The following is a 27,543-nucleotide window of genomic DNA, read 5'->3' on the forward strand; positions in this document are numbered from 1 at the left end:
TACAGAGCTGCTGAAAATTTAACAACGTACACTCATCCACAGCTGAAAAAACAAATGGAGGAAAAGGTCATATTTTAGATATTACATTCACAAACTACATCTATTAAATATTCAGAACTCCCATAAAAGACAAGAGTCAGGATGTTGAGACGTATTTAAAAAAAAAAAAAAAAGGACCTACAGTAGAGAGGAACAAAGCAGACTGGTATGACAATAGCTGCTTCTGTGGATCATTGCTGGTTTAAATGAAAAACACAGCTATGTGGTTTTGCATCCCATAAATGGAAAGGACCACCTCGACAAAGCATTCAGAGACACAAACCAAGAGCAAACATGCGCACAGACTGGCATAAGCAGGCGGGTCTGTACATAAGAGCAGCGGGAGAATCCGAAGCTCTGCTGTGCTCTGAGGCACACCCGTGAAATATTTATGACCCACCACGTTCCACGTTCCACCACGGCAGGGGCACAGCTAAAGCAAAGCTGCCTCTCCATCCGCGAGCTGGACTTTGGAGCAGCTACCGCAACCTGCTAGATCGCTCCAAAGCTCAACATTTTTCTCCTTTGGATCCTATTACAGAGCAAACCGGGAACCGTGTACAAAGCCCTCTAATCGCCCCAAATCCTACATGTTCTCAAAGCTCTTAGCATACAGCGTGATCCCATATTTATCTGATGTTTGGTTCTGCTCAACAATAGGCTGAACTCCATGTTTCTTTCTTCATGAGTCGGGCGGCGGGACCACAAGTGACCACAGTAAGCCGTGACTCAGGAGAATTAAGTGGGCTCACCCCTCAGTGAGTGGTCTTTCGTTAACAAAACCTCAGAGCCAGCTCACAGGGGTTTCCTGTACACTCATAGTTTCCAAAGAGGTTCTGTTTTACAAAAGTGCTGGCCACCAAAGCTACTCACTCTCCACATCCAGTATCCAGGCTTTTCACCACGATCTATTCAGACGCCTTATGGTATGCTACTGTAGAGCTGCCCAATTATGGCAAAAAAAAAAAAAAAAAAAAATGCTCGTCGCAATTATTTTGCTCCACAGTTACTGCGATTTTGCTCCTTACTGGACTTCTCGTCCCGTCTTGTTGTCTCAAGCTAAATTAAACCTACCACAGCCAGTAGGGGAGATAGTTTGAGGGGGTGTTTAGAGAAAGATGAAACCGCTGCAAAGAAAAGAATGCAGAAAATAATTGTTTTATCTCATTTTTATCGTTTCATAAATGCCGAAAGCCATAACTGTAATCCATCCGTCCATTTCCTTAACCACTTATCCAAGTGAGAGTTGCAGACGGAGGCTGGAGCCCGTCCCAGCTGACCAACTCTCAGCTAGTTTCCTTGAACATGTATCTCAGTGTAGTTACAATGTGTGCTTTTGACGGCTACAATCATCTGGGAAATTGGAAAAATCTCTCACAACAGCAACTTTCTGTGGCTCGTTTTGTTCTCCATCGCAGACACATTTGTTTCGCCTCTGTCCTCTCTGGCTGTTTCCACTCTGTCAAGTGCTGTAATGCGGTCTTGCCATTACTGTTTACAGAAAATTTACTGCTGCTTGTTTTGACGCAGTGCATCCCCGCTCTGCAGCACAAGTGGCAGAATTGTCAGGTAAAAATGAGACTGTAGAGAGGCAAAATTGAAAATGATTAATTGTGCAGCCTTTCTTTAAGGCATATTTTGAGGGAGGAATGGTGACAAAGTAAAGGTTTTTATCCATTAGCAGCGATTAGATGCAAACGACTGGTTATTACACCAGCAAGCCTTTGCCTGTGCCAGAGGTTGACAGGCAAGTGTGAGCTTAATCGTCACCAGCTCATTACTTCTTTACTACTTGACAGGGCAGTGCCTGATCACCTCTTTACCTGCGAGGCTAAAGTTTCCTCTTATCTAAATGACTGAATAAATCGTTAATCTTTTATGATCTTCAGGGGTAATTGGGTCAGGACAGCGACTGAAACTAGAATATGGGTAAAAGGTAGAACAAATTAAAACAAAACCATGCTTTGCTGAACTGTGATAAACACTTTTTTTTTTTTTAATTGTGTGTTTGCAGAAAGCATTAGTCACACTTGCGCTGCTGGATCTTCCAAACACCTCAAAACTTCTACAAGGTTTCAATGAATCTAAACACTTATAAAAGAAGCAAGACGACATTTAAACTACCAGCAAAACTTGCCATGCACGTCTGTAAATGTTTACTGAAAGGGAGCAGGCAAGGAAAGCACAATGACCAACCAAGACTTTGGCAGTTTCCCAACAAACACCACCAAGCACTGGACTAAAAAAGACTTCGTAATCAAAGGGTTTAGAGAGCAAACAGAGGAGGAGGGCAGAAAAGCAGGGAATGATAGAGTGAGCCTATGAATTACTCAGCAGACACGTCTTTCTCCCTCTTTCCTCCCTGCAGGAGATAATGGGGATCATTCGTCTTCTTGCCCTCCTTTAAGCCCCATCTCTTGGCTACTGATCTGCATCCAGGTCAGCGGAGAAACAACATAGGTCCGTTTTAATGATGTGTAGAATTTGGTGGGAGGAGAAGCAGCACTTTTGAAAAAGCTACGTGTCTCACAAAGCCAGCCTACATAAAGACTGAAGGCCAAAAACAAAACACAGTTTCTCAATCAGCTTCGTACTGCAAGTTAGATACAAGTTGGAAAGTCTGATGACACCACACTTATCTCTGTAGAGCCGTTTTCACACATGCAACAAAGCCTGAACCTTTCAGAGAACACATTAGCTGAACTTCTCTCGCTACTACGAATTCTGTGATAGGCAAAAGAGCCCACGTGAGAAAGGAGGGGGTAAGCGTTCTGTTATATAGACAGCAAGCGTGTGGGCATCGTGTATGATACCTCCCCTGCACTCTAACCAGGCAGCTCCCTCAGAAACGCGTCAAGATCAGACTATTTCCTGCTGTGTGCTACACTTGTGATAGAACAACTGTGGAAAATATCCAGTGTGGACTCCCGTGTATCTGTCTGAGGTCTACATGTGAGAAAGAGCAGAAATAGCAGCAACCAATCTGGATCTGGCTTTAAAGTACCAACATCTGGCTACCAGCAGCTATATTGCTGGAGATGCTTTTAGCTTTGAAAGTCACCTGTTTAGTCATGAATTTCATGGAGGAATGCTAAGAATCGCACTTTTACTGACTTTAAACCACTTTCACATTTTATTCAGAGTTTAAGTAAGTCAGTGTGCTCACTTATCCTGCTCCAGCGGAGAAGCCTCAAGTCTGCACTGCAGAGCATTTTCTAATTATTAAAATATATGGGCCTTCTGAATAAGGAAACATCGCTGAAGTACGCTGCATATTCGCAATATTAAAGGGACAGAGAAAGAGTTACTTAGGCGACATTTTCCATGAAAAACAAAATCGGCTGAGGACACCAGCAGAGTGAAATCAAGCATTTCTGAACACGTACTCACTGTGATCCAAATACGAGATTTGAAAATACGAGAATCAATGCATCTCTGGAGAAAACAGTTTTGTATTATAACCACAATCAGAGTGCACAGATTGTTTATTTCACACATCAGCAGGCCTAAGCTGCTGACACTGGAATATCATCTCATGCTATCCCAACAGCTAGCTGCAGACAAACTGCTTAAGAAAACATACATGATGCATCTATTCAGCTTCATGAATTATACAATGCTAGTGCTCCCTCTCCCTCACAAGGACACACACAACTGTTGGCATGCTCATGCATAGTAAAAAAAACAAAAAAAAAAACTAAACATCAAGATGCGTCTCTCCAACAGACATAGACATGCCTCATGTGAAGTCCCAGAGAGAAGAGCTCAATGAAAAGGATAGAAAACCTGTAACGACTCTCAAGTTCTCATCTACTTCTCATAAAATGAGTCATTTACTGAGCCCTGAGCCAGGATGGCAGAGGGGAGGTGACTGAGGAGCAACATCACAAGGTGAAAAGTTCACAGCAGCACACAGGGATATGCAGAGAGCAGGGGAAAAATAAATGGCATTCCCTTTTCTTTGATGTGAGAGAAAATAGAGAAAATACAGAGGTGAGGAGAGAAAGTGAGACTGAGCGGGTCGGGGGACCGGGAGAGACAACAGCGTGTATCAGTGGAAGAGAAGCTAGAGGAGATAGAGCTATCAGAGCTTCAACATGGCAGGATGTGACATTTGGAGAGCAGGAAGAGGAAACTGGACAGATATAGATTAGTTGGTGGCTGCTCCTGAAAACATGTCTATCCCATTAGAGGGTTTGGGTGGCAGTTAATGTGCTTATCAAAGCATGCACCTCGGGTGTACTCCTGAACCCGGCGTGATGCTGCTGCACGACACACAGGAAGAGAAGACTCAATCCAGATTTTGACTTTTGACTTTCAGATCAGTGGGTTTTCTTTTACTTCATGCTATTTTTTTTTTTCAAGTTTGTAGAGTTAACATCTTCTCCAGAGTTGATGGGAAAAGAGGTCCCACCCTGGGGTCAAATTCCAAATCTAATCAGACTTGAAGTAGGTCATTAATTAGTCAGACTTTGCTGCAGCTCGGCTAATTTCGCCATGTGAGAAATAAAGAAGTGGAGTTCAACAATGAGTCTCATTGAATTAACAGGAAACAATGGAAACTGTTAGTGAGAACAAGAGTCTTTTTCATCAAAAGCACTGCACATGAATATAAGCCCATCTTTATTTACTCTGTGCCGAGCTACGTGCCAATACTTCAGTGTAATGATCACCAAATATGAGGAGGTTTAGGAGCTGTTTACAGAAAATATCAAGCAAATTTCAAGCTGGAACATTTAAAGTTTCTTTAACTCGCTTCACTAGTAGTGAAATTAAATTTTTATGCACATAACCGCCAATAAAAAACACATTACTACCTCTTTATCGGAGACTGTTATAACTGTTACAGTCAAGGAATTTACTCTGTGCTGCAGAAACCTTAACTTTTATAAGTATGTGCAAGCAACCAACAAAGAACGAAAACCATCATGATTGGTCTAAAAGATTAAAAAACAAAAAAGATCCATAGAAAATCACCTAAAAGTAAAATATAAAACCAAAATAATTGAGCAAATGATGAGATTTTAGCTTGTTCTAACTTTTCCTTTACTTGGGTTTATAATTAAGAACTAATATAGCGTCAAACAGAAGACACGCCTACAAGTGCGACTTAAGCACAGTCATAAAACAAGCAAATGAACAAGGAGCAATATCCACAAAACAAAATCACCCACATTCTTACTTTTCCCCTTCATTACACTTATTGGCACATATTTGAATAAATTGGCCGGCTTGTTAGAGTCAGGGTCTTAAGTGAGGCCTCTGACTCTGTAACTTACTTTTTCTAAACCTTTTCAAATCTTTCCTCAGACCCTTTGGTGTTATGCTCTCACATATCAGTATCATGGGTGTGTCGGTGCATCTGTTAGGACAGAGCCACCCGATCAAATACTTGGAGTCGTAACTGTGTGGTATTTAAAAACTTCGGCACTGCCTTTATTATTAGGGAAACAAAACGCTGTCCGGTCTGGTTTAATGTGACCCGTCCCTGAGCAGTAGTCACCAGCCAAACTAAGGCAGAAGTTCAGTTTGATGCAAGACTCCTTGGATTGTTTTTTTCTGGTGATGCTGGCATATTTTCAAACACGAGTACAAAACCCAGATAAAAGGGCGGTGGTTCTGATTGCTGTCACACGCGTGGATAATGCGTAAAGCGCGCTCCGGGCCACTCGCTGTGCTAGTTTGTGTACATGTTGTTGGCAACTTACCCTCCGACAGCTCCAGTTCCAGCTCCGCCAGCTTCTCCCGGACCTCGGCAGGCAGGGTCATAGCGACAGCCGGCGTGGGCTCCAACATCATCGTCAGCAGCCCGGTGGAGCTCCTCTCAGCCATGGTGGTCCAGCACGAAGGGCGAACGGATCCACTGGTGCCCGGTGAGGAGAGGACAATGCGACCAAGCCCAGAAGATTATCAATGAAACAACAACAGCCCCTCCTCACCTCACTTGTTTCAGGCTCAGAGCAAATAGGGTGTTGGTGCCTCCTCTCCCGTGTGGCTGCAACGTCGCACAGATGTGTGAGAAATGTCTCCAAACGTCATGACACGGCTAGCTGCGGGGCTAGCAGACACACCTGGATCCGTGTTTCCATGTAGGGTGTTGGGGCAGGGCCTTGCCAGCGTCTCCCAGCCTCTAGTCTGTCCCTCCTCGGCACTGTCGGCGGCTGCCTGTCCTCAACTGTGGAGGGAACTCATTCAACTCCTCGCTCGCTTCCCACGGCGCAGTCGCCATTGCATCATAGCAACAGCAGCCCCAACCGTGCGCGTTCACGAGGCCCCCACTCGTGCGCTTGCACAGTGCATGCTTGTGCGCCGCCTGCTCCTCCGCGTACAGCTCGCCTGCCTCCTGCTGTCACCCAGCGGTTTCGTGGTACACATTATGACCTCTACCTTTACTGGATTTCTTTTGTAGTGTGTTTCATTTCCGAATGTTGTTTTTCTTTTTCATGCATAAAAAAACAAACAAAAAAACAGCTAATTTTGAGGAAGCTTTGTGAAGAGGTGGAACATGTGCTGAAGGGAGCTGAAGTCTTGATTTAAGTGTCTGCGCTTAAAGATTTAAAGTTCAAGCAGTGAAAGAAATGTAAATGTTACACTTAGAAATGCACTGAGCTAAAAGTGGAAGCTGGAGTGGAATTCTTGAAATAAATTACTGGCGGTTCAAGTGCGCTTTCAGCTATAGAAGCATTATATTAAAAGGCATATAACGCATTATAAGGTAGCATATATAGATAGATGTGGACATTTAATAAAACAAAACACACAGTATATTATTCGTCTGTGTATAGCCAACTGACATTTTTGGCTCTAAAGGAAGCAGGAAGAAGTATAACCTATATGATCTTATCTCTCCTTTCTTATGAATGACAGCAACATTCCTCTCATTTTTAAATGGCCAGCCAATGGCTCATATACACATACAGGTGCATTCATGCCTCCACATTCATATGCATACAACAAAGATATACAATTATACATATATACATATATTCACCTGTCCTATACATACCTGTACCACACCCTCAGACACACCTGCCTGAACTACATAATCTGTGCTCCAGTCTTTTATATTGATACTATAATATTTATGTATGTAGTCTTTCTCTCTGTCTGTGTGCATATATGTGCATTTACCTTCAAATACATCTGTACATTCACATATAGCCATTCAAAGTATATTTAATAAAAATTTTAAAAATAGTTTGTTAAACTAGAAAATGTTTCATCATTGCTTCAAAGCATTTTTCATACTATTCCAGTAAAATTAATTTTAGTTAAATATATTTAGGCTAAAAGGAAAAAAAATCTTGAATTCAACAATATGCTGTGCAAATATTTCACTCATGCCACTGTCAGATTTTCATATTTTTCAGTTCAGCTTTTTGGAAACAGAAAACGTCGTATGTTGAGTGGTAGGTAATAGCCTGTGACTGAAAGTCAAACACAAGGAACAAAGTTCATATGGCAGCACTCAAGGCTGGAAGCCTGGAGAGGTCAGCATCATCAAACCTAGTCCTGCTTCCAGAGCTTCACTTACTACTGCTGTACTGTGCCTTTAAAGAACCACACCATATTTCACTATATTTATGTATACTTTCATTTTTTTACATGTAGCATAACTGATATTGGAAGACAGAATCTGCAGGGTGCATCCGCACATGGTTGGTGATTTTTTTGCAGTAGTCCCTGTCAACGCTACTAAGACCAGTGGATCCAACTTTGATGCTCCCAGCAGGTTCTAAAGTGGACACTACCACAGTTTCTGTGAGAAAGAGGTCTACATATGTCATAAAGAGAGAAATAATTACACGTTCATTTCACATTGATGGCAATTGTGTGCAGAATTTTTAAAAAGCGTAATGAGGGGTCTTTAAGGTTGGATTTGTAGACTATTTATTTTATTTGCAAAACTCTTTGTTCAAAGCGGAGGCATGGGCATTTACATTTACATAAGATGTGATGTCGTTGCTCTTCTGTGATTCCCCAGTTTCTTGGGAAATAAAATACTACATGGCCTCGGTGAGTTGCACTTCTAAAAGGTTAAATGATGCTCAAATCTAACCCATATAATTGTACCAGTCATTATTTTAATTTTTCTTTTAACCTTGTTATAATATAACATGTATTAATATGACAGAAAATGTTAAAAAAAACACACATAGACTATGCAAACATATTTTTCAGATGCAATATTAAATACAACACAACTAACTTTTTTAAAGGCAAAAACTAGCTTATAGAAGTTAAATTTAACATTTCAGTTCATACAAAAAACTTTGTATGAAATGTTAAATTTTGTATCAACTATGTTAGCATCCTCCCAATTGCACTGTAGCACACTAACATAGATACATATTTTAAAACAAACAAAAAAATGTAATGTACTTACATCGTGACAAAAACAAACTACAGTAGTGGGTTAAATTACAAATATTACAACATCAATCAGGGGGAATTTCTTTTTACATATACATAAATATATATTTAAGTACATTAAAAAAAAAGCATGATAGTGTTTCCTTCATTAAGATAAGTTTTCAAGGTTTCTGCATACATTTTAAAAATAATAATTTAAAGTACAAATTAGCTTAGATTGTTTTCAACAAGAAAAAAAATGTTACAAATGCACAAATGTACAGCGTGGAGTGTAAATAAATATTGCAAGTCATCTTTAAGTTTTAAGCATACTTTTTTTCCTTTCCCCCAATGCACTGTAACCTTCACAGTCCGGATGACTGGGTGTCCTGTTTGGTAAACCTTTAAGTTTTAAAACGTCGCTGCCTGTGGAGTTAAGGTTGGGAACTGTCGCAGTTGATTTATCTGCTAAAATTATCAATCTGTTGAAATACAACATATATTATTAAACATCCACCAACACCCTGGGTGAAAATTAAAGTTAATAATAACAATAAATACACATTTAACGTTTTCAGTTTTTACCTCCAACTATAACATGTTGTGACTACATATGACCATTAGGTGTCACTATATACGCAATAAAAACGTTCTTCTTGAGCAAGTTCTGAGCTGCATCAATACTCGTTTGTCCGACACTGTCAGCAATAGTATACAACTGGACGGGCAACAGACTTGATTGAGGGCCATTTGACTCATGTGCTACATAAAAAAATGAAATAAAATAAAGCGAAAACAGAAATGAAAAGACAGAGAAGCCTTCATGCTGTCATTTATGTGCAATTGACCGTGTACTCAAGGCAAAATATGTTTGCTATGTTTGTGACGTTAATCCCCGATGAGCTCTGCAGTTAATGAGTCAGCAGTGTGGTGGTGACTCTAACGCACTATATACCTCAGGCCGACTGCACCCACGACTTTAGCCGATCTGCCGCTGCATGGCTTAGCTGCTGTGGTCCCTAAAAACTTTCATTTCCAATCATACCACTTACAGTTGATTGCTGAATATCTAGGAGCCAAGAACTTTCACTGGCAGTGGTATCGTATTGCAGCACTGCACTTGGTGAGCTCTTTAGAACGGCCCATTTTTTCACAAATGTTTGTAAAGGCAGACTTCACGGCTAGGTGCATGATTTTAGAGACCCGTGGCATTGGGATGGAGACACCTGCACTCAAAGATTAAGAAGTCCACAAGTATAGTTTAGCTGCGCAAGCTGATGAATGTCCTCTTTTTTTATCACAAGGAAACAGGACCTGGACAGTCGCCTCCGCTCCAAAGTCGGTGGCCTCCTCAGTGCAGCACTGAGGAGGCACTAAGTTACTGATAAGCAAATAATTAACTTGAGTTCGAGCTGCCATAACTAATTATCAGTGTGGATGTTTAACTTTTCCATCCCCACACTAACTGAATTTAACATCTAGTTACAGAAGGGTATCAGGAGAATTCAGCTGAGGAGCCACAGTGACTCTAAGGTCTATCTGTAACACCAGTGCTGGTGCCAGATACTTCACGGTGTTTAGCAAATAAATAGTAAATAAATTCTTTATTGTAAGTACAGATCTCTCCTCAGGGTGTGTTTTACATCAAGGTGGTAGTTGGCTTGTGGATTACTTCTGCTGTGTTCAAAGACGACATTGTTCACCTCCATTTGAATATCATCAATCTTAATTTTCCTGTAAGAGCACAAACAAATAACAGTTTAGCTTATAAGAAACTTATAAGAAAACTACCATGATGATGGGGTAAAGTTAGATAGTGTTTATACCTGTTTTGGGCTTTGCGCAAAGCATTTGTCAGAGCGTTCACATACACAGAGCTATGTTCCTCTTCTTCCAGCTGACGCTCATCTGTCCAGCAGTGACTCCAGAACACATCTGCATCCATAGGAATAGCTGCTGTGACAGCCCCATCACAGCCATCTGTCTCGAGGTGCTCATCGTCTGGGTTCATCCTGGGGTGCAGGGACAACTTAGGTACGTTGTATCTCTGGATGAAGAAAAGTTTGGGCTTGCCCGCCAACGACGGGCATCTATTAGCATTGAAAAGACGCCTGACTTCGTTGATGGAAAATCCATATCCAGTCGAATCTGTGCCCAAAAGTTGACTTTCTGTGCCACGGCTAATGATGCAGCACACAAAGCTATCATTTCTGAGTTGCTCCATCTTATCGAGAATCATATTGAGAGCTGAAAACACCTCATCAGAACTCAGATACTGGTGGAGATCCACGCTGAAGTGAAGAGCCTTAAATGTTTGTTCCAATTTTTCTGAAGGAGTGAGCAAAGATGAAACGAGAATTTAAGCATCACCTTGACAATAATTTAAAAAGACAAATGCAGCTTTACATTTTTTAAACACAGATCAGTGGCAACCAAAACTACTGAAAGTGTAAGGGAACATTTATGATCTGAATACAATGATTAAAATGCACATTTTGACAGCAAAAACTTGCAACATGCAAAAAGTACCCCTGTTAGGCAGTTATATGCAGCTGTAAAGCACTTTTAATTACATTTGAGCTTCTGTCCTACACTGTTTGTTCTTGAATTACACTAAATTTATGTTTCAGCTGTAGTTACATCAGACTTTTTATAATTATACTGCTACAATAAAACACACACGTTAAGCTTATAAAATATAACACATTGCTCTTTCTTTTAGAAGCTCACACCCTTTGAATTTTCCCTGCCTTCTAAAATAGCTACATTTTAACAACTGTCAAGAAACCACAAATAAGTAAAATGAGCTTCCCTTTTCACAAAAGCTGCAGACATAAAAGAAATTCCCAAAGAAATACAATCTGAGTAGCACAACAGTTTTCTTTTTCTTCTCTCATTAAGAATTTTTCTAGGATGGGGCTGGTCCCTCATTTGGAAACTACCCAATAATACATTGAATACAGACAAACCTATAACTGTAAAATCCTGTGTACACAATGATGCATCAGCTTTAAAACCTATTACAGTATGTGGTGATCATCCATTTATTTTTCTCCCCCAGCAGGATTATAGATGCACAACTATACCTCTAATTAAGGATTTCTACACTGTGATTTTGGTACTTCTGTTTAAGTAGAAAAGTACAAAGTGCTTTGTGTCTCACCTCCATCATTACCCACGCAGTCTATGATCACACAGTGTCCTCTGGGATTAGTGTTAAATTTATAGCAATCTGGCCCACTCTGAAATTCAAATGAGAAAGTGGGGAAATGTTGTAAATGCAATTGAGTCATTCAACAGTTGAAAATATAATCAAATACTCAGAGAGGGAGGGGAATCCTCACCTCAGAGCGCGGCTGTACGCAGGCACCTAGTCGTGGGCTCACTCCTACTGCAAACAAAGAGTGTTATGGTTTAGCAGAAGAAGAAAGTAAACACCAGGGCCAACAGGGGTTTCCAGCTGTAAAGCCCCTGTGAGACTAGATATCTGTCAATATGTGTCTCATGGGGATGAAAAGGTATTTGATTACAAATATAGTCTTAGGCTACACATCTGTGGTATTTTGCTAGTCTTACCCATGCAGCGTTCTTGTGTAACATGCTGTAGAGGAAAAGAAAGAGGAGATATTTTTATGGCTTTAGTGGAGAAAACATTATGGGAAATGTGAACTAACATCTGTAAAGTGTCTCACTCACAGAAATTCTACGGGGTTGCTGCAGAGACAAATTTCGCTGCTGTTCAGGTGCCCTAGCTGTAAAAGACAGGCATATATACATACATAATGTCTCTGTGTTTGCTGTTCTATTGTTGTCCTTGTTTAAAGAAAAATTATCCTATTACATTTGAAACATACCAACACATTAAATAAACGGCATTAAATTAGTACTGAAAATTGAATCTACCCTAAAGGGAAAGGTCTCAATGAATCCATGTGATGTCTTAAGTACAATTACCCTGAACTTCACTTTATAGTGGACTAAATAAGCAAGGTGGGCTCATGGTTGCAGGGGTTAAATAAAACTGAAATGCATTTTGATGTCATTTTTTTTATGATCATAATCTTTTAACTTTTGCTTCAAAGTTGCTGAACATAATGACAGAGCACAGCCACAAAAAAAGTCCATCCATCCATTCATTTTCTTAGCTGTTTATCCAGTTTAGGGTCTCAGGTGCCAGTCCCAGGTGAACAAGGGCCAAAGGTAGGCTAAATTCAGGACAGGTTGTCACAAACTGAAAAATGTGTTTACCTTTAATACTGAGTTTTTGGTATGGAAAATGTAATAAACTTCCAATTCTTTGCTTACTACACTCACCAGCCACATTATTAGGTACATCTTGCTAATACTGGGTAGAATGCCTTTTTGCCTTCAGAACTGCCTCCATTCTTCTCAACGGCATAAATTCAACAAGGTGCTGGAAACATTCCTCAGAGATTTTGGTCCATGTCAGCGTGATAGCGTCACGCATTTGCTGCTAAACATCAATGTGGAAAATCTCCCGTTCCACCACATCCCAGAGGTGCTCTATCAGATTGAGATCTGGTGACTGTGGGGGCCATTTGCAGTGAACTCATAGTCATGTTTCAAGAAACCAGGATGAGACGATGCGAGCTTTGTCATGTGGCGCGTTATCCTGTTGGAAGCAGCCATCAGAAGATGGGAACACTGAGATCATAAAGGGATGGACATGATCAGCAACAATACTCAGGTAGACTGTAGTGCTAAACAATACTAAGGGGGGCAATAAAATATCTCCCACACCATTACACCACCAACAACAACAGTGTGAATCATTAATGCAAAGCAGAATGGATCCAAATCTATGCTTTTTTCGTTGTTTAAGCCAAATTCTGACCCTACCATCTGAACCATCAGAAAGTGAAACTCGGCAGACCCAACCACATTTTTCTGATCGTCTGACGTCCAGTTTTGGCGAACCCATGGAAATCACCTGGTGTGGTCTGCTGCTGTTGCCCATCTCCTTCAAGCTTCAACGTGTTGCGCATTCAGAGATGCTCATCTGGGTACCTTGGTTGTAACGAGTAGTTATTTGGGTTACTGTTGCCTTCCTATCAGCTTGAAGCAGTCTGACCCTTATCCTCTGACCTCTGACATCAACATGGCATTTTCGCCCACTGGATAAGTTCTTGTTTTTGTACCATTTTCTGTAAACCCTAGAGATGGTGATGTGGGAAAATCCAAGTAGATCAGCAGTTTCTGAAATACTGAGATAGATATTTGCATTAATTGTGAGTGATTGTGAGTATCAATAGTTTCGGGTATGCTATACTGACGAGGAACATAAAACTTAAACCAGTTCTGTGTAACTAGTAGGGAAGTGTTTCCCACTTCTCACTGCAAAACTGTTACAAACCTTTCTCATGGAGATACTATTTTAAGCCCTTCAGTATATAAAGGGAAAAGGGAAACACAGAAACACAGTCTAACCTGAATTCTTGTAAGTGGTCAGTTTTTTGACTAGATCAATCCTGCCAATGTTTCTCAAGCACTCCTCTACGACGTCAAGTCTTTCTGGTGAGACTGAATCCAGCTTTTCAAGTTCAACAATAATATCCAGGAAACTCTGTAACACAAAAGGGGGGGGGGGGTCCCATCATTGACTGCAGCATGGTTTGTTAATAATAAATCCCCACCCACATACATTTCAGAATGAGTGAAAACAAAATCATGCCTCATTCATTCGGGGTTTTTTTGTGTGTTTTCTTACCTTTGACTTCTCAAGCTTTTCACGAGATAATTTGCAAGTTAACAGGAATTTAACATTGTCCAAATCTCCGGTGTCCAGCTCCTCACTTAATTCTGCCATCAATACTCTGCATTAAGTGGAACAAACACTGTTAACTTCAATTCTTCAAATCTTTAGGATTAATCAGCTCATCTTAAAGGATGTCTTACCTGAAACTAGGGACCATTTGTCTGGTCCTCTCCAAGTCATCCCTGCTGACTTTACACACCTTCCTTAGGATATCCAAACGCCCCAAACAAAACATGAGCTGTGCCAGAAACAGGTGAGCGTTTTGATGGTGCGTCACTTTTGATCTGAGCATCTCCTTCATACAAGCCACACTGTGGTCCGTGTCCAAGCTTTCACATAGATAGAAGAGCCTACTGCGTTCATTGCTGCTGAGAGCTTCCGCGATTTCATTTATAGCATGTAGCTGAAATTGTTCCGGAACAGCCATGTGGACTTTGGTAAAACTTTAAGAGGTGATGAGCCCAGAATAAAGAATTGTAGTCAAAGCCTGTGGGTCACAATAATCGCCATGTTAAGATCCACAAAAAGTCGTGAAAATATAATAACCCATCGCTAATAGACGAAATTATAGAGAGAACTTACCGAAAAGAGTCCTGCAACAAACACGTAGCAAAGCAGAAGAAGGGAAACTATAGAAGTGACGCACCACTTAAAAACCCGAGGGAGGGGATTTACCAAATACTTCCCACCGTAAAATGAAACCAGCGAGGATCCGCTTAACAAAGAAAACTTAACCGGATGAATACCATATAAGTTCTGTCCTTTTACAAAAACTGCGCAATGGCACAACCGAAAGCGAAAGCAAAGAAAAATGGCAGCCGATAGACCACACCCACAAATGAAGTCATGGCACAAGCACGAGCGGTGAAGAGCCTCACCTCCAGGACCTTCCAAGAAAATATACTGTCTGCAGATTTTTTAAAAAGCACTGAAAAATATGGAATAATCAAGACACTAATATGGTTCATAAAGAACCCAGGTCATCAGTTACAAAATTAGATCTAAATGCGGTGAGGGTGTTTTCAGTTAAGGTTGACTTCTGCGAAAAGTTTACAGTCCAACTTATGACAACTGTCACCTGCAACCTTCCACACGCCACTCAATCGTTGTCGGCTGCATCGACCCCAACGTAGGGTTACATGTCTTGGGAGGTGCACCTCATGTTATTTAGAAGGTTGCTGCGAAGGGTTAAAGGAAATTTCGAGGTTACGTTGTAAGGTATGATGCAGATTTCCTGCGGAAGTCTAAATCAGGCATAACTGTGGTGCTGAGGTCAGTTACATCTCTGTCTAATCCAAAAACAGACTCAAAACCTTGTTTTTTCTCACAGGCCTAAATTTAACTGTGTAAAATGTGTAAAATGTAACTGTGTTTAACTCTCTGTAAAGTGTTTTTTGCTTCTATGTTAAGCATTTTGATTTTTACATAGAATTAAATGTGCTATATAAATGAATTTGTCAATGCAATAGATTCTTTTTATTTTGTTTTATTGTTTGTTTGTTTGTTTGTTTTTACCAGAGAGAAAATAATTTTCTCATACAAGTTGGAAAAAAGATAAATGTATCACTTAACTGGATCATAATTTGCAATAACCTGACTTTTTCCCTCAGCAAAGAATCTTTTTGCCCATCATGTATAAAACCAGCTACAGTATTTTTTTTTTTAAAAAAGAGGGGGGCTTTGTAGTTTGAACACCTATGACTGCATTTTACACAACAAAGTGACATTAGTTCATTCTTTGGATTTTGTGTTTATCATGCTGTGTCATGCTGGGATAGTCGTGTGCTGAGAGATTTGAGCCTCACGTTAAACACTGAACCACTAAAGATGATAATCCTGCTTCTCTGCCTGTAAGATCTCTCGAGGTTCAACCAGAAGCCTCACTAAACTCTGTGAAAATAAAGTCTTTAGAAACAGCTTCCTGTCCAACACCTTTCACCCACTGAATGTTGCAGCAAGGGGTAGGTGGACCCTCTCCTCTTCGGTCATACTGTGGAACAAAACAGTCATGCTTGCCCTGTTGCACAGAAGCAAATCTATGTCAGAGGCAAATCTGCTGTAATAAGTCCCTTTATTATTCATACATCGTCTGGTACAATTATGTTTAAATTGTAACAATTTAAACTTAATTTAATGTAATTTAAATGATTCTTTATTAAAAATTAAACAGCAAAGCTCTGAATATTTGTTTAAGTATGTATTTGCTATGCTGGTTTTATTACATTTATCAAGCTGTTTTTATTCTGATTTCACAATAGTCTTACCTTCTCTAGATATATGCTTTGTCATGCTGTATTGTTTTACTGAGCTGCATACCATTCAGCTATTTAAGATATCACATCTCATATGTTTGTTGGGTTTAAGTTTAACTGCTGTAACAACGGGATAATAAAGTCTTATCTTAATCTTTTTATCTTTTCTTTCTTAAACAGATTCAGTGGCTTATAATGGGTTTCAGACTGTGGAGGGATAATCATACATATTTTTAAAATTATTTTAACAGCTATTTGTGGCAATACGATATGAGCGTGTTAAATCATTGATTGCAACTTTTCCAACGGGCTTGAACGCACCACTGCTACTCCCCCTGCAGGCCGCCGGAGATTTCTCAAAGCTCACTGAGTTCCGCTCAGCCTGGCCAATCGTGTCTCGCTGTGCCTCAGCACCATCATTGCAGTGTGGAGAGATCATACGGAGGTACTGCTGGCGGAGAGAGGGACCATTTGAAGAAGGGAAGATACACGACCCGGGTGACCGCTCTGACCAAACACCGTTCCCGGTTCCCAAAAACAGCCACTGTGTAGCATCACTATAACCAGCTTCAGTCTGAGTGAGTATTTAATTTACTATTACAAGAGGAAGGATTTTCCAGGTAGTCGCAGACCGGGGCTGCTGCTGCTGCTGCTGCTGCTGAGTTGGAACATCACAGCACAGTTGTTGTGTTGATGTGGATGTAAACCCGCGGCAAGGAGGCTTCAACGTCTGCGGGGTGTCTTTTAGGAAAAGGACCACACAGCAGATTGCTCTGGGCTGGAGCCAGGCTGGCAGCAGTCAGTCGCCCCGGCCTGGTCACGACTGATGGAAAAACGAGGATGTCCAACAGCTGCTGACTGTAACAGGCGTGCTAACGGCATTCGAGCCGAGCTAAGGTAGCTAACGTTGGCGTACAGGTTCAGGCTTCGTGGCAGTGTCGGAGCAACCGTTTGCTAGCAGTTAACTACCTGGCTAACATAGCTGCGTGACCGTTAGGACTGCACGATGTCTTCAGTGTTTAAGGTTAAACAGTGATTGTGTTGTGACATTACACCACCAACTACATGTATCCACCGCAGTTTATACAAACACGTAGCTGAATTTGACAATACGTTGCAGCACATTTTTAACAAACGGTTTTATTTTGAAATTGATGTAAAAAACAAAAAAACAAGCGGAAGTCCCAGGTTTAAAACTCTCGACTGCATTTATAACTTTTGTTTAGGCGGATTCATTGCTTCAGAGTAAATAACCCATGTGTAGAAACACTAGAATGGCCAGTCTGTTTGTGTGTGTTTTAAGCCCTTATACCATAATAACTTTAAACTTGCAGCAGTTTCAAGGTGATTTCAGGTCCCGTCATAGATGCATTCCTATAGTTTTATGCTGGAATGGCTTAGGTATGAACAAATAACTTAAACAATGCTGTGCTAATTCACCTAATGAATGCCTCTGCTGCTCGATCAATTAATCAGTCAATAAGTTAATCAAACTTTATTGATATACCATCATTCTTGGAGGTTAGGGCTGTTCAAGCTGCTTAATAGATGACTGATAAGCTGATCATGAGGAACAATTACTGAAACTAAAGTAAGGCTGGATTTGAAAAAAGAAAAGGAAAAACAAACAAACAAAAATGATACTTAATAATACTTACTTGGACCGAGCTTTGTATCACTCAAGATAAGTAGTTTCTAAATTGGATGCTGAGGTCTATTTGTTTGCTTTGAGCCAAGTGCCTTGGGATTGAGTGTCAACCAAGCAGTATTAGTGTAACTGATCTTAGATTAAATAATAACATTTAAATATGCTTTATTAATACAAATTAAATGACCATCATTGAGATGTGTGTGTGTGTTGGGGTGGGGGTGGGGGGTTCTGATTGATAGTTGGATAACTAATGCAAGCCACTGGAAAACCCATAAAACCTGCTTTAAAACACCACAGGTTATGAACTGGAGGTGGTGGAGGTTTTTCAAAGTGATCATCAAGCTAAGCCTGTTTGCGTCTTTCTTTTCACATTCCTCCTTCCATACTGACATTTTGCTGTGGCTCAACACAGCAAACAATAAATTAAAAGGATACTGCTTGGAGTGATATTGGTCTAGGCTGATAAGCCACCATTACACTAATGGCATAATGAGCAAAGGTGTGGAGCTCAAGATCTAGATAATTCCAAGCCATCTGCTGCTCATCCTCAGCCTTCATCCTCCTCTCTCCTCCTCCTCCCTTGCTGTATTTCCACCACCATGTGTTTTGGGACTAGGCTATCATCAGAGCTGCGGCCTATTTTAGACAGAAACTCCAGTTACCCACTTAATCTGTGTCTCATGTCTCCAGGAGTTGGGTTTCATATGCTGCTCAGTGAAGTAAATGGTAACCTTGTCGGTGACTTTGGATCATATTGTGAAGCTGGTGGATTTGCTCGATGAAGGATTGTGTGCTCATAAAACTATTGGCTGATGGTTTAAGGACTGTTATGACCTTTGTATTAATATAGTGTATGTGAGATTTGACAGCACAATGGTTCCACCTCTGCACCGATTGCGAGTAAACTGAGACATCTTTGAGCCAAAACAAGTTTTGCCATACCGGTATTGAGCCCAGTAGTGTGTTGCCTCCTTCCCACCCACCAACAGTGATGCACACGCTTAGGGGATCAAAGCTGTAATTAGCCTGCCATGGATTAGCAATGGGGACTATTTTCCATTGTACTCACCCACAGCGCCAGAGGATCACACAGGCAGGCAGCCCCCTGCCCTTCCTTTCCTTCCAGCAGAGAAGAGCTGCATCACCATGTTTGTTGTTGTCCCTATGAGTCCACAAGCAGACAAGAAACCTCACAATTCCTCCCTGTAGAGTCTGAATATGTGGGGATTTCAGATTAGAGCATTTTCTTTTTGTTGGCTATTATTTAACATTTAAATTGGTTTCTGTGCATACTTTAAAGTCTTCAGAGGAGTCAGTTTTATCATGTTGCGTGCGGTCTTGAGTCAGCTGGATATGTGGTTGGCATGCAGAGAGAGCCGCGGGGCGGCTGATTCACTGCGCTGCCAGGTATGAGCTCTGTCTGTGTGTTGGCTGTCTCCATGATGTACAGTGTATCTCTCCGACATGAGTTCATGAGAGGCCGAGAAGCATGATGTTTGTGCTGAACTACTCCTACAGCTACCAGTATTCGTAGGGATCCACTGATGTATAATCACGGCCCCGTGATCCACTGATGTAAATGTTAATCACAGTTAATCTTAATGAAGGCTTCTTTGTTTCTTTTGTACAAAAGAGGAAATAAATTACACAGAGACAACAAAATTAACAAAATTTTAACATTGGCATCAGCACAGAATTTAAATGTTCACTCGGATGACGATAGAAAAAATCGTTTCTTTACATCGTTTGTTAATCTTAATGAAGGCTTCTTTCTCTTATTTGGACAAGCGCTTGTTTTTATTTTGTACAAAAGACGGTAAAACCAGGTAATAAATTACAAGAGAGACAAACTGAAAATTAAGCAAAAAAATTTTAACGTTAGATTGGCATCAGCACAGAATTTAAACGGCGGCCATTACAACCTATGTCTAAAAATATATCGTTTCAACAATAGTTTTTTACCTGCAGATTATTTACTTAGTCATTAAATATAAGAAAATATTGTAAATGTGTGTTAAAGTTATTAATGACCAATAAATCTTACAATATGTGATTTAAAAACACTGCAAAACATTCCTTGACATGTATTACCTGCAGAATTTTTCATCTTTAAAATATAAGAACCTATTGTTGCTGTAATGTTCAAAATAGTAAATCTTTTTTTGATTAAAAATAAAGCAGAAATTAGGAATAGCATCTGTATGAACCTAAACATATATCGTTCAAAATACTGTTAAACATTGAAAGTAATAGCATGATAGCCACATATATCGTTGCACTGTTAAACATTGTCGCATGATCACAGCTTTTTGTCGTATCGTGAAAGCCAAACTGTAGTTTTGAACATCTTAAAGTGTATTCAGAAGGTGAGCAGATATCCAGAACATATATTTTATATATTTGATCTAAATGGATACATAGTGTATGGGTTTACACACTCGCCTAACAAGCAAAAGATCCCTGGTTATGTCCTGGGAGTAGATATGAATCACTTAAAAAGGCCATAAATCAGGAAGGGTATCTGATGTAAAAATCAAAATATGCGGAGCTATCCAGTGTGATATCATATCCACTAATATCCGCTAATATGATAAATTTTTTATTAAGGTAGTTGTTGAGTCATTTTCTGTCAATTAATTCATTGACTTATTGAGAAATTAATGCTTGTTTATGCTTAAGTCACACAGGTATCAAGACCATTCAGTGACGTATCCCTCAACCCTGGGTCACTAGGAAAAATGTTTTAGGCACCACACTGTATGCCACTTTGCAACCAATTTCACCCAATGACTGCCATAAATCACATGCGATTCAGTCAGAGAACACATTTTTCCCTAGGGGTTCACAGACTGGTCTCTAGGCCTGTGTTATGGTGGCTGTAGTTTTTTTTACTTATGAATTGCATCTTAAAAAAGCAGGCATCACTTCTATATCGTCAGTTGTACAAAAGTGTATGAGAAAATACCCAACGCCTTTAAAACACACATACAGTTGACATATGTAGGAACTGTTAAACATACTGTTTGCATAGAGCATTTAATAAACAGTGCTTGTGGGCACTGCATCAAATATGAGACAAAAGGAGAAAACACCTTGCTGTACCAGCTCTTTATTAAACACCTAAGTCAAACCTTTCTGATATGATGTGACAGACGTTTACATGTGCTTGCAGCGGAAACATTTAAAGCTGTCCCTGTTTATATTTAGGTGGTGATTGCTGGCAGTATTTGCGTTTTTGTTTGCTGAGTCTGTGTGAATGTTTTGATTGTGTAAGATTAACTGTACTATCCCCTAAGGGAAGTTGCCTGTTCCCATGTGAGACAATAACAGGCTTTATCTTCGTTCTTTTGTACAGTAAGACTGGTTACTAGTGTGTCACAAGCTTTCACCTGCTTTAGTGCATTTCTGTCACTGACTGCTATGTTTGCATACCTCTGTTGATAAAGTTGTGCTGTTAGATCAGTTAAATTTTAAGCCGCCGCTTTACTCAGGCACAGTGAATAGGTAATTACCAGCAGGTATTTATCAACCATGCTCAAACCTATCTTATACACTGTTAATGGCAAATTGAGAAAACAAACAAGGCTTTTAGTGCATAATGAAAGTTGTATTTTTCCTACTTTAAAAATTGACATTGACATTAAATGGCAAACTGAAGAGTAGAAATGTTGCTAATGGCTCAGTCACACTAGAATTAAAATAGGACCGCAACCTCCTCCTTGTGCACATTTAGTGACCGATTCAAAGCACTTGCAGCAGCCAATTGATCTCTGACAGACTGAGCATGCAACACCTTCAGCCTCGATTGCTTTTAAGGTAATTGCAAAGGTCGCTTAGTGGGAGGCAACCTGTCTCCAGAGAATCCTGGCCCAACTCATACTAACTGCAGTCACTCACAGATGGATTGGCAAATGTTTGTAAATAATTGTCTGGTTTAACAGACAGGTTGCTAGCACGTTGCAGTTGATCTCCGTCTGCTCCAGTGAGCATAACTCATCTGCAACGTTTCTTTGCAATAGAGGACTTGACGCAACTGGTTGCCAGCTGGTTGTTGTCTTGTTATAGTCATATATAAAAGCAAGGTTAAGACACAGTGCCTGTGTCTTTTTGCAGTTAAATCATTGTCCTGCAGCAATCTCATTATTGTGGAGGAATTTTTGAATTTCTGTTTCACATCTGTGAGGTTATGGCTAGACTCTGAATTAAAGTAGTTAACGTGAATTTGCATGTTCTCCTTCTCCCTGTGTGGGTTCTCTCCAATTACTCCGGCTTCCTCCCACAGTCCAGAGATATGACTACATGTTAGGTTAATTGGTGATTGTGACTTGTCAAAAGGTGTGATTGTAAGTGTGAATGGTTGTTTTTGTCTCTGTGTTAGCCCTTCAACAGACTGGCGAGCTATCCAGGGTGTAGCCTGCCTCTCGCCCTGTGACAGCTGGGATAGGCTCTGCCATGACCCTGAATTGGATAAGTGGAAGAAGATGGATGGATGGAATGACCAGTGAGAGTCAAAGTTGGAAGCAATAGGATATGTCTTAACTCTTTTTCATGATATGCTGCACTGCCTCCATGTGGGTGCAGCTGTAGCTGTGGAGAGAGAGAACCCATCAGGATAGCAGTGGGAGTAGCAAAGCAATATTGTCTAAAGATTTTTTTCCTAGGCAATTCTGTGGCAAGGTTTAACTAAATAGGTTTGACAGGTCGCTAATAGATGACGACAAAGTCACTAATTAGAAACAATTAGGTGACCTGAAGGTGATCATTGCTTCTGAGAGGTGAGAGAGATGTCATGTACCCAATCCAGAAGTTGAAAACACAATATTTACACAACAACACAATATCCAAACAGTTGAATATTTGAGTGCATCCCTAATTATTTGATCAACTGTTAGGGTTTTCTGGAGCCCATAATGATACCTTTAAATTGGTAGACATTTAACTACGTATAGAGGGGCATCTAGTTTAATAATAACTTTCAGCACAAGTAGAGCAGAAACCTCCACCCACTAATTTACCGCCCTGGGTTTGTTTCTTCACATCAGGCATTATCCGTACATCTGCAGACAGCTGGCTTAGTGGTGTTAGCTCTAGCACTGATTCAACTAAGTGTGATCTCCAGTTGAGTCTGATTGCTCCATTTCTCATAAACAAATAACACTTTGTCAACAAGCAGAAAATGAAGGTGCACTCATCAGTTAAGAGTAAAGCAGAAATAAGCAAATCCTGGTGGAGCTCGCAAACGTTTCTGCTTCATAATTGACCAATTCCTTCTCCTCTGTTGTAGTGATCAAGAGGTGACAAGGGCCAGTAATGTTGGGCCATCATATTCTTAGAAGTTCCTGTTCTCTGCTGGGCTTTACCTTCCCTTTGGTCAGATTTCCGCTCTCCTGCTTTGCTTGCCGGTCACGACTCAGCGGCTGTCTGAAGTTGAGCAGATGCCAAAGCTTGTTTGATTCCAGGAGCCTTTGAATTATTGCCAGTTATTTGTTGTTGTGATATGATGGAAACGATAAGGAAGAATGTGGAGGCTTGTGATGTTTTCCGGAGGGTTTATATAAACCTTGCCCATGAAATATACGTTTAGAGAAACTCTGAAATGCAGTAAAATTGGTTTACTTAGTCTGATTGTTTTAATATGTGTAGGCCCTAAAGTAACTGAGCAAGAGAATGACCAGATCTTTGAGGCTAATGCTTATTAACTTGGCTACAGTCCCTTGCAGATTTCATAGAGCAGTGCCATGCGCAGCTGATGTAATTTCTTTGAGTCTGCTGCAGTGATATGAATGGAGCCAAAATGCGGTCCACATTGTTCACAAACATACTGTATGACTGGGGTGGAAGGAAGTTCAGGGACTAAGTTCTCTGATCCAAATCCTCGGGTTGCGGTCTCAGCCTGTGGGCAGTCCAGTGGTCTTGGCATGTCATGAAAGCTCAGAGTTGCTCATTGTTAAAAAGACTGAGCGGGTTAAACAGCAGTAGAGCGCTTTCCTCTATTTCTCTAGAGTGACATTAAATGTATGACACACACACACGCCGGGAAAACACTGTCAGTAGTGGTATTAGTGGTCATGTGTCTTTATTTAAAATGTCAGGGAACTTGTGACTGAGAAAAGCACTCTCCTCCACCTCATGGCTCCTGTTTTACACTTGTAAATGCAATGCAGCACAGTAGGCATTTGTGTGTTGCAGAGTAATGTTAACATGTAGCTAGTGTTCATGCATTGGAGCATAGTGGTGCCTGGCCCTAAGCAGCTTTGCAAAGTAGCTTTGCAGTTATATCTGTCAATTAATAGATAATAGACAAAGATCTTCTTTGTAGTTAAATGTTAAAAATTATAAAAACTTGGCAATTCAACCATTATTATTATATTACATGAGGCAGCCCCGATAGAGTCAAACTCTGCTGAGGAACATATCTGAGTTATTACTGGCAATGTGACCATGCCTCCCAATAGGATACCCCAGAATGTGGTTTATATGCGTTTTCCAGGTCTATAAAACACATGCAGACTGACTGGGCAAAAGCCCACAGACCTGGTAGAGTCAAGATCCCTACTCTCTTTTGCAGATGATGTGGTTCTGTTCACGTCATTGAATGATGACCTCTAGCTTGCACTGAAGCAGTTTGCTTCTGAGTGTGAAGTGGGTGGGCCTCAAGTGGAGGAACTCAATAATTTTTTCTGGTCTTTTTCACAAGACCCAGAAGTACTTGACACAAATATCTCAGGAAGATGCATGAGGGAGATTGACAGATTAGGACAGTCTGCAGTGTTGTGGATGCTGTTGTGGTGAAGAGGGAGCTGTGGGTGGTGGACTTGAGCTTCCTGCAAACCTTATCTGGAATCTGTTTTGGAGATGTGATGTGGAGCTCGGTTATTTAGAAGTGGCTTTGAGATAGTCTCCTTGGCAGGGATGGGCTGCACTTGGTTGCTTTTTTTTTTTTTTTTTTTTTAAATCACTTCCTGGGAGTGTCATTTGGACCCTTTGCACTTGTGTATGTGCAGTGTGTCAAAACAGTGACATGTCAACTTTTATTTCATTTAGGGATGAGGACAAAGTTGCACAGAGCAAAATGTAATCTGTGGGTCAGATGATAACCAAGGCTGTGTAGCTCTGGCCCAACACTCTTTTTACTGTGCTGTGTGCAGACATTGGCCTAGTGAGATGGTTTGTGCAGAACGCTTTTCCTTAGATGTTACAGTGGAACTCACCAGTGTTGGTCAAACCCAGGTGCCATTTTATGGCATGGTGAATACAATAACTCAAGAACGAAGTCACTTAGGACTTTCAAATTGATGCCATAGGTGCAGGTACTAAAAATCTTGGACGAGTTTGAATATCAGTGACCTTGAACTCAAGGTCAAGCGCAGGGGTCAACTTTTCTGAAAATCATCTAAGATTTTCAAATTTATACCATAGGTGCATCTACAAGGACACTGTGGGATAGCACTAGTGGCCATCAGTATTTGTTTATTTTTGTTAAACAGGTGATGTCTCTGGTATATCTATAATTTCCTCACTTGTCTCCGTGTCTCTGTGTGTAGTAAAATTGTTTCTGATATCCCAAGAAGGTACATATTTTATTTATGATAAAATAAACAGTACCACTCCGCTTACTACACAGGAAATGTCCCTACATTATAGTGGAATTTACTTAAAAAGAGGCAATAGCTGTGTAAAAATGATGTTCACTCAAACTCACTGTAGATTATTCACTATAAAGAAACAAACTGAACGGACTCTATGGAGAACCCAGCTCTTGTCAGACTGCACCTGTTTATCCTGTGTCTGGATATGTGTACACACAACATTTGCATTGAAAACATTTGTGTGTCTCAGTTTGATGAGCACAGGATGGGGGCAGGATGCTGTTGGCAGTCACCTGTGTTGTTGTGTGTTGTGGTTCACCCTGTCTAATTGGTGGAACCTCTGTGTGTGTGTACGCGTGCGTGCCTGCGTGCGTATGTGTGTGGATGCACAGGCCCATCCCAACACGTCTGGCCCTGCAGCTGCAGCAGAGCTAATTTTAGCCCAGGATGTGCGTACGCCTCAGTTCCCCTTTGCCTGGCCTATGAGAGATGAGGGGAAAGGATGAGGGAGAAATGGCAGCCAATTTTTCACTTTCGCTACCTCTCCTATTATTCACACCTGTATTTTCTTTCTTTCTATTAATATCTGCCTGCTATATATATTTCATCTGCCAAAGAAGTAGGTAGTTGTGTCTCTGTCCACGTGTCCGAGGGGTAGCGGTATTGATTTGCACAGGAGCACATTGATCTTTTAGTCATTGTTGCCTGCTTGTTAGTGACCTTTACTCACCAAAATGTCCTTTTGGTCAGTTAGTGTCCCGCAGAGGCGTGTGTTTACCTGTCTGCCTCTCTCTCTTCAAACTGTATGCGGCTATCATTCTGTGCAGACTGGGGAAAAAAGCTTTTTGTTTTTTTGTTTTTTTGTTTTTATTAACTATAAATAAACTTATTCCGTTTCTGAGTGGACAGCCTACTCTGCAGGTGAGTGGCAGGTTGGAGTTACAGTGGGGAGAAGCACAGGGAGATTATAGCAGATTGCTCCACCATAGTCAGGTATTAGAGTTAATCCACCTACCCAGGGAAAATGTCTGGATAAAGTCTGCGATAATAATGAGCACCAACGAGGAACATTTTAGTCATCTGGTAGCGTCAGTGATTTGAATTTTGCTGCATGTTAATGGGCAAGGTTGTGACTGATCATTCTCTTTGCACAATATTAGTACAAAAATAGCCTAACTTGAAACGCGTAGTACATTGACGACCTAAAAATAGGCAAAACAGTTCTTATGGATCATTGTATCCAGTCCGTCTATCTTAAGGGAAGTTATCTCTATGGAAAAATACTCCCTGTACCGTCTTCTCTGAGATGTGTGTAAATGTGTAGTCTAAACCTGCTATTAAGCCTCTCTAGACTACCTTTACAAAACTATATAATGGTACTAGAGTATAATTGGAGTTGATTGGATAATATCTGTTTGTACTGATGGTCGAAACATAGACTGTATTTGACTCTGGGTTCTGACTTTCTTGCTAAACAGATTTTTAAAACAAAGGAAATGTACACAACAGAGATCATTAAACGGTCGCTGGTAATGATGTCATTTGTTGTGGTCATAGTGAGCAAACTTGAAGGCAAAAGGATGGCGTTAGAAGGGCGCCAAACTGTGCAGGGAGAGACAGCTTGCTCAGGTTCAATAATTCATGGCTGACTGAGCTAAGCTGACCTTGAAACGTCCCCAGTGTTGGACTGGCCCAGCTCATTTAGGGCAGAGAAGTTGAAACAAATACTCATATGTGTGCAGCCTCTGTTTTGGGATTTTTTTTTTTTCCTGTCCCCATTTTTTTTTGGGATGTAGTCACTATTTCTCACATTGCATTTATGACTTTGGTTCACATGTGTTCTTGACTTTATGTTTTGTAACAAGTTTTACTTCACTTTTAGGC

At 40.6% G+C, this 27,543-nt stretch overlaps 3 protein-coding genes across 9 annotated transcripts in view; 1 reads left to right on the plus strand and 2 right to left on the minus strand.

The window, feature by feature from the left end:
* Positions 1-6,392, minus strand: part of dip2a (disco-interacting protein 2 homolog A) — an 88,082-nt gene extending 81,690 nt beyond the window's left edge. For 4 of the 5 annotated variants that reach the window (XM_039600194.1, XM_039600193.1, XM_031759060.2 and 1 more), the window contains exon 1: positions 5,748-6,392. In XM_039600194.1, the coding sequence (XP_039456128.1) occupies positions 5,748-5,871 (124 nt within the window). In that variant the 5' untranslated portion in view covers positions 5,872-6,392. The remainder of the gene's footprint in view (positions 1-5,747) is intronic. The other variant, XM_031759062.2, reaches the window with a different exon arrangement.
* Positions 6,393-9,622: 3,230 nt separating this feature from the next.
* LOC116335368 (CASP8 and FADD-like apoptosis regulator) lies at positions 9,623-14,972 on the minus strand. The gene is made up of 10 exons (XM_031759041.2): positions 14,750-14,972; positions 14,308-14,654; positions 14,120-14,225; positions 13,840-13,975; positions 12,088-12,143; positions 11,968-11,992; positions 11,736-11,782; positions 11,555-11,633; positions 10,218-10,719; positions 9,623-10,125 (listed from the first exon to the last, which is right to left on the minus strand). The coding sequence occupies exons 2-10, from the start codon at positions 14,592-14,594 to the stop codon at positions 9,996-9,998; spliced, it is 1,368 nt and encodes a 455-aa protein (XP_031614901.2). The 5' UTR covers positions 14,595-14,654; positions 14,750-14,972; the 3' UTR covers positions 9,623-9,995.
* Positions 14,973-16,716: 1,744 nt separating this feature from the next.
* The window catches only part of LOC116335370 (protein FAM126B), a 46,490-nt gene continuing 35,663 nt past the window's right edge, over positions 16,717-27,543 (plus strand). The window contains exons 1-2 of one of the 3 annotated variants that reach the window (XM_039600041.1): positions 16,717-16,997; positions 17,168-17,316. The gene's annotated coding sequence lies outside the window, so the exon portion shown is untranslated. The remainder of the gene's footprint in view (positions 16,998-17,167; positions 17,317-27,543) is intronic. The other 2 variants (XM_039600040.1, XM_039600042.1) reach the window with 2 other exon arrangements.

Source organism: Oreochromis aureus, linkage group 16, assembly GCF_013358895.1.
Source record: "Oreochromis aureus strain Israel breed Guangdong linkage group 16, ZZ_aureus, whole genome shotgun sequence".
NCBI lineage: Eukaryota > Metazoa > Chordata > Actinopteri > Cichliformes > Cichlidae > Oreochromis > Oreochromis aureus.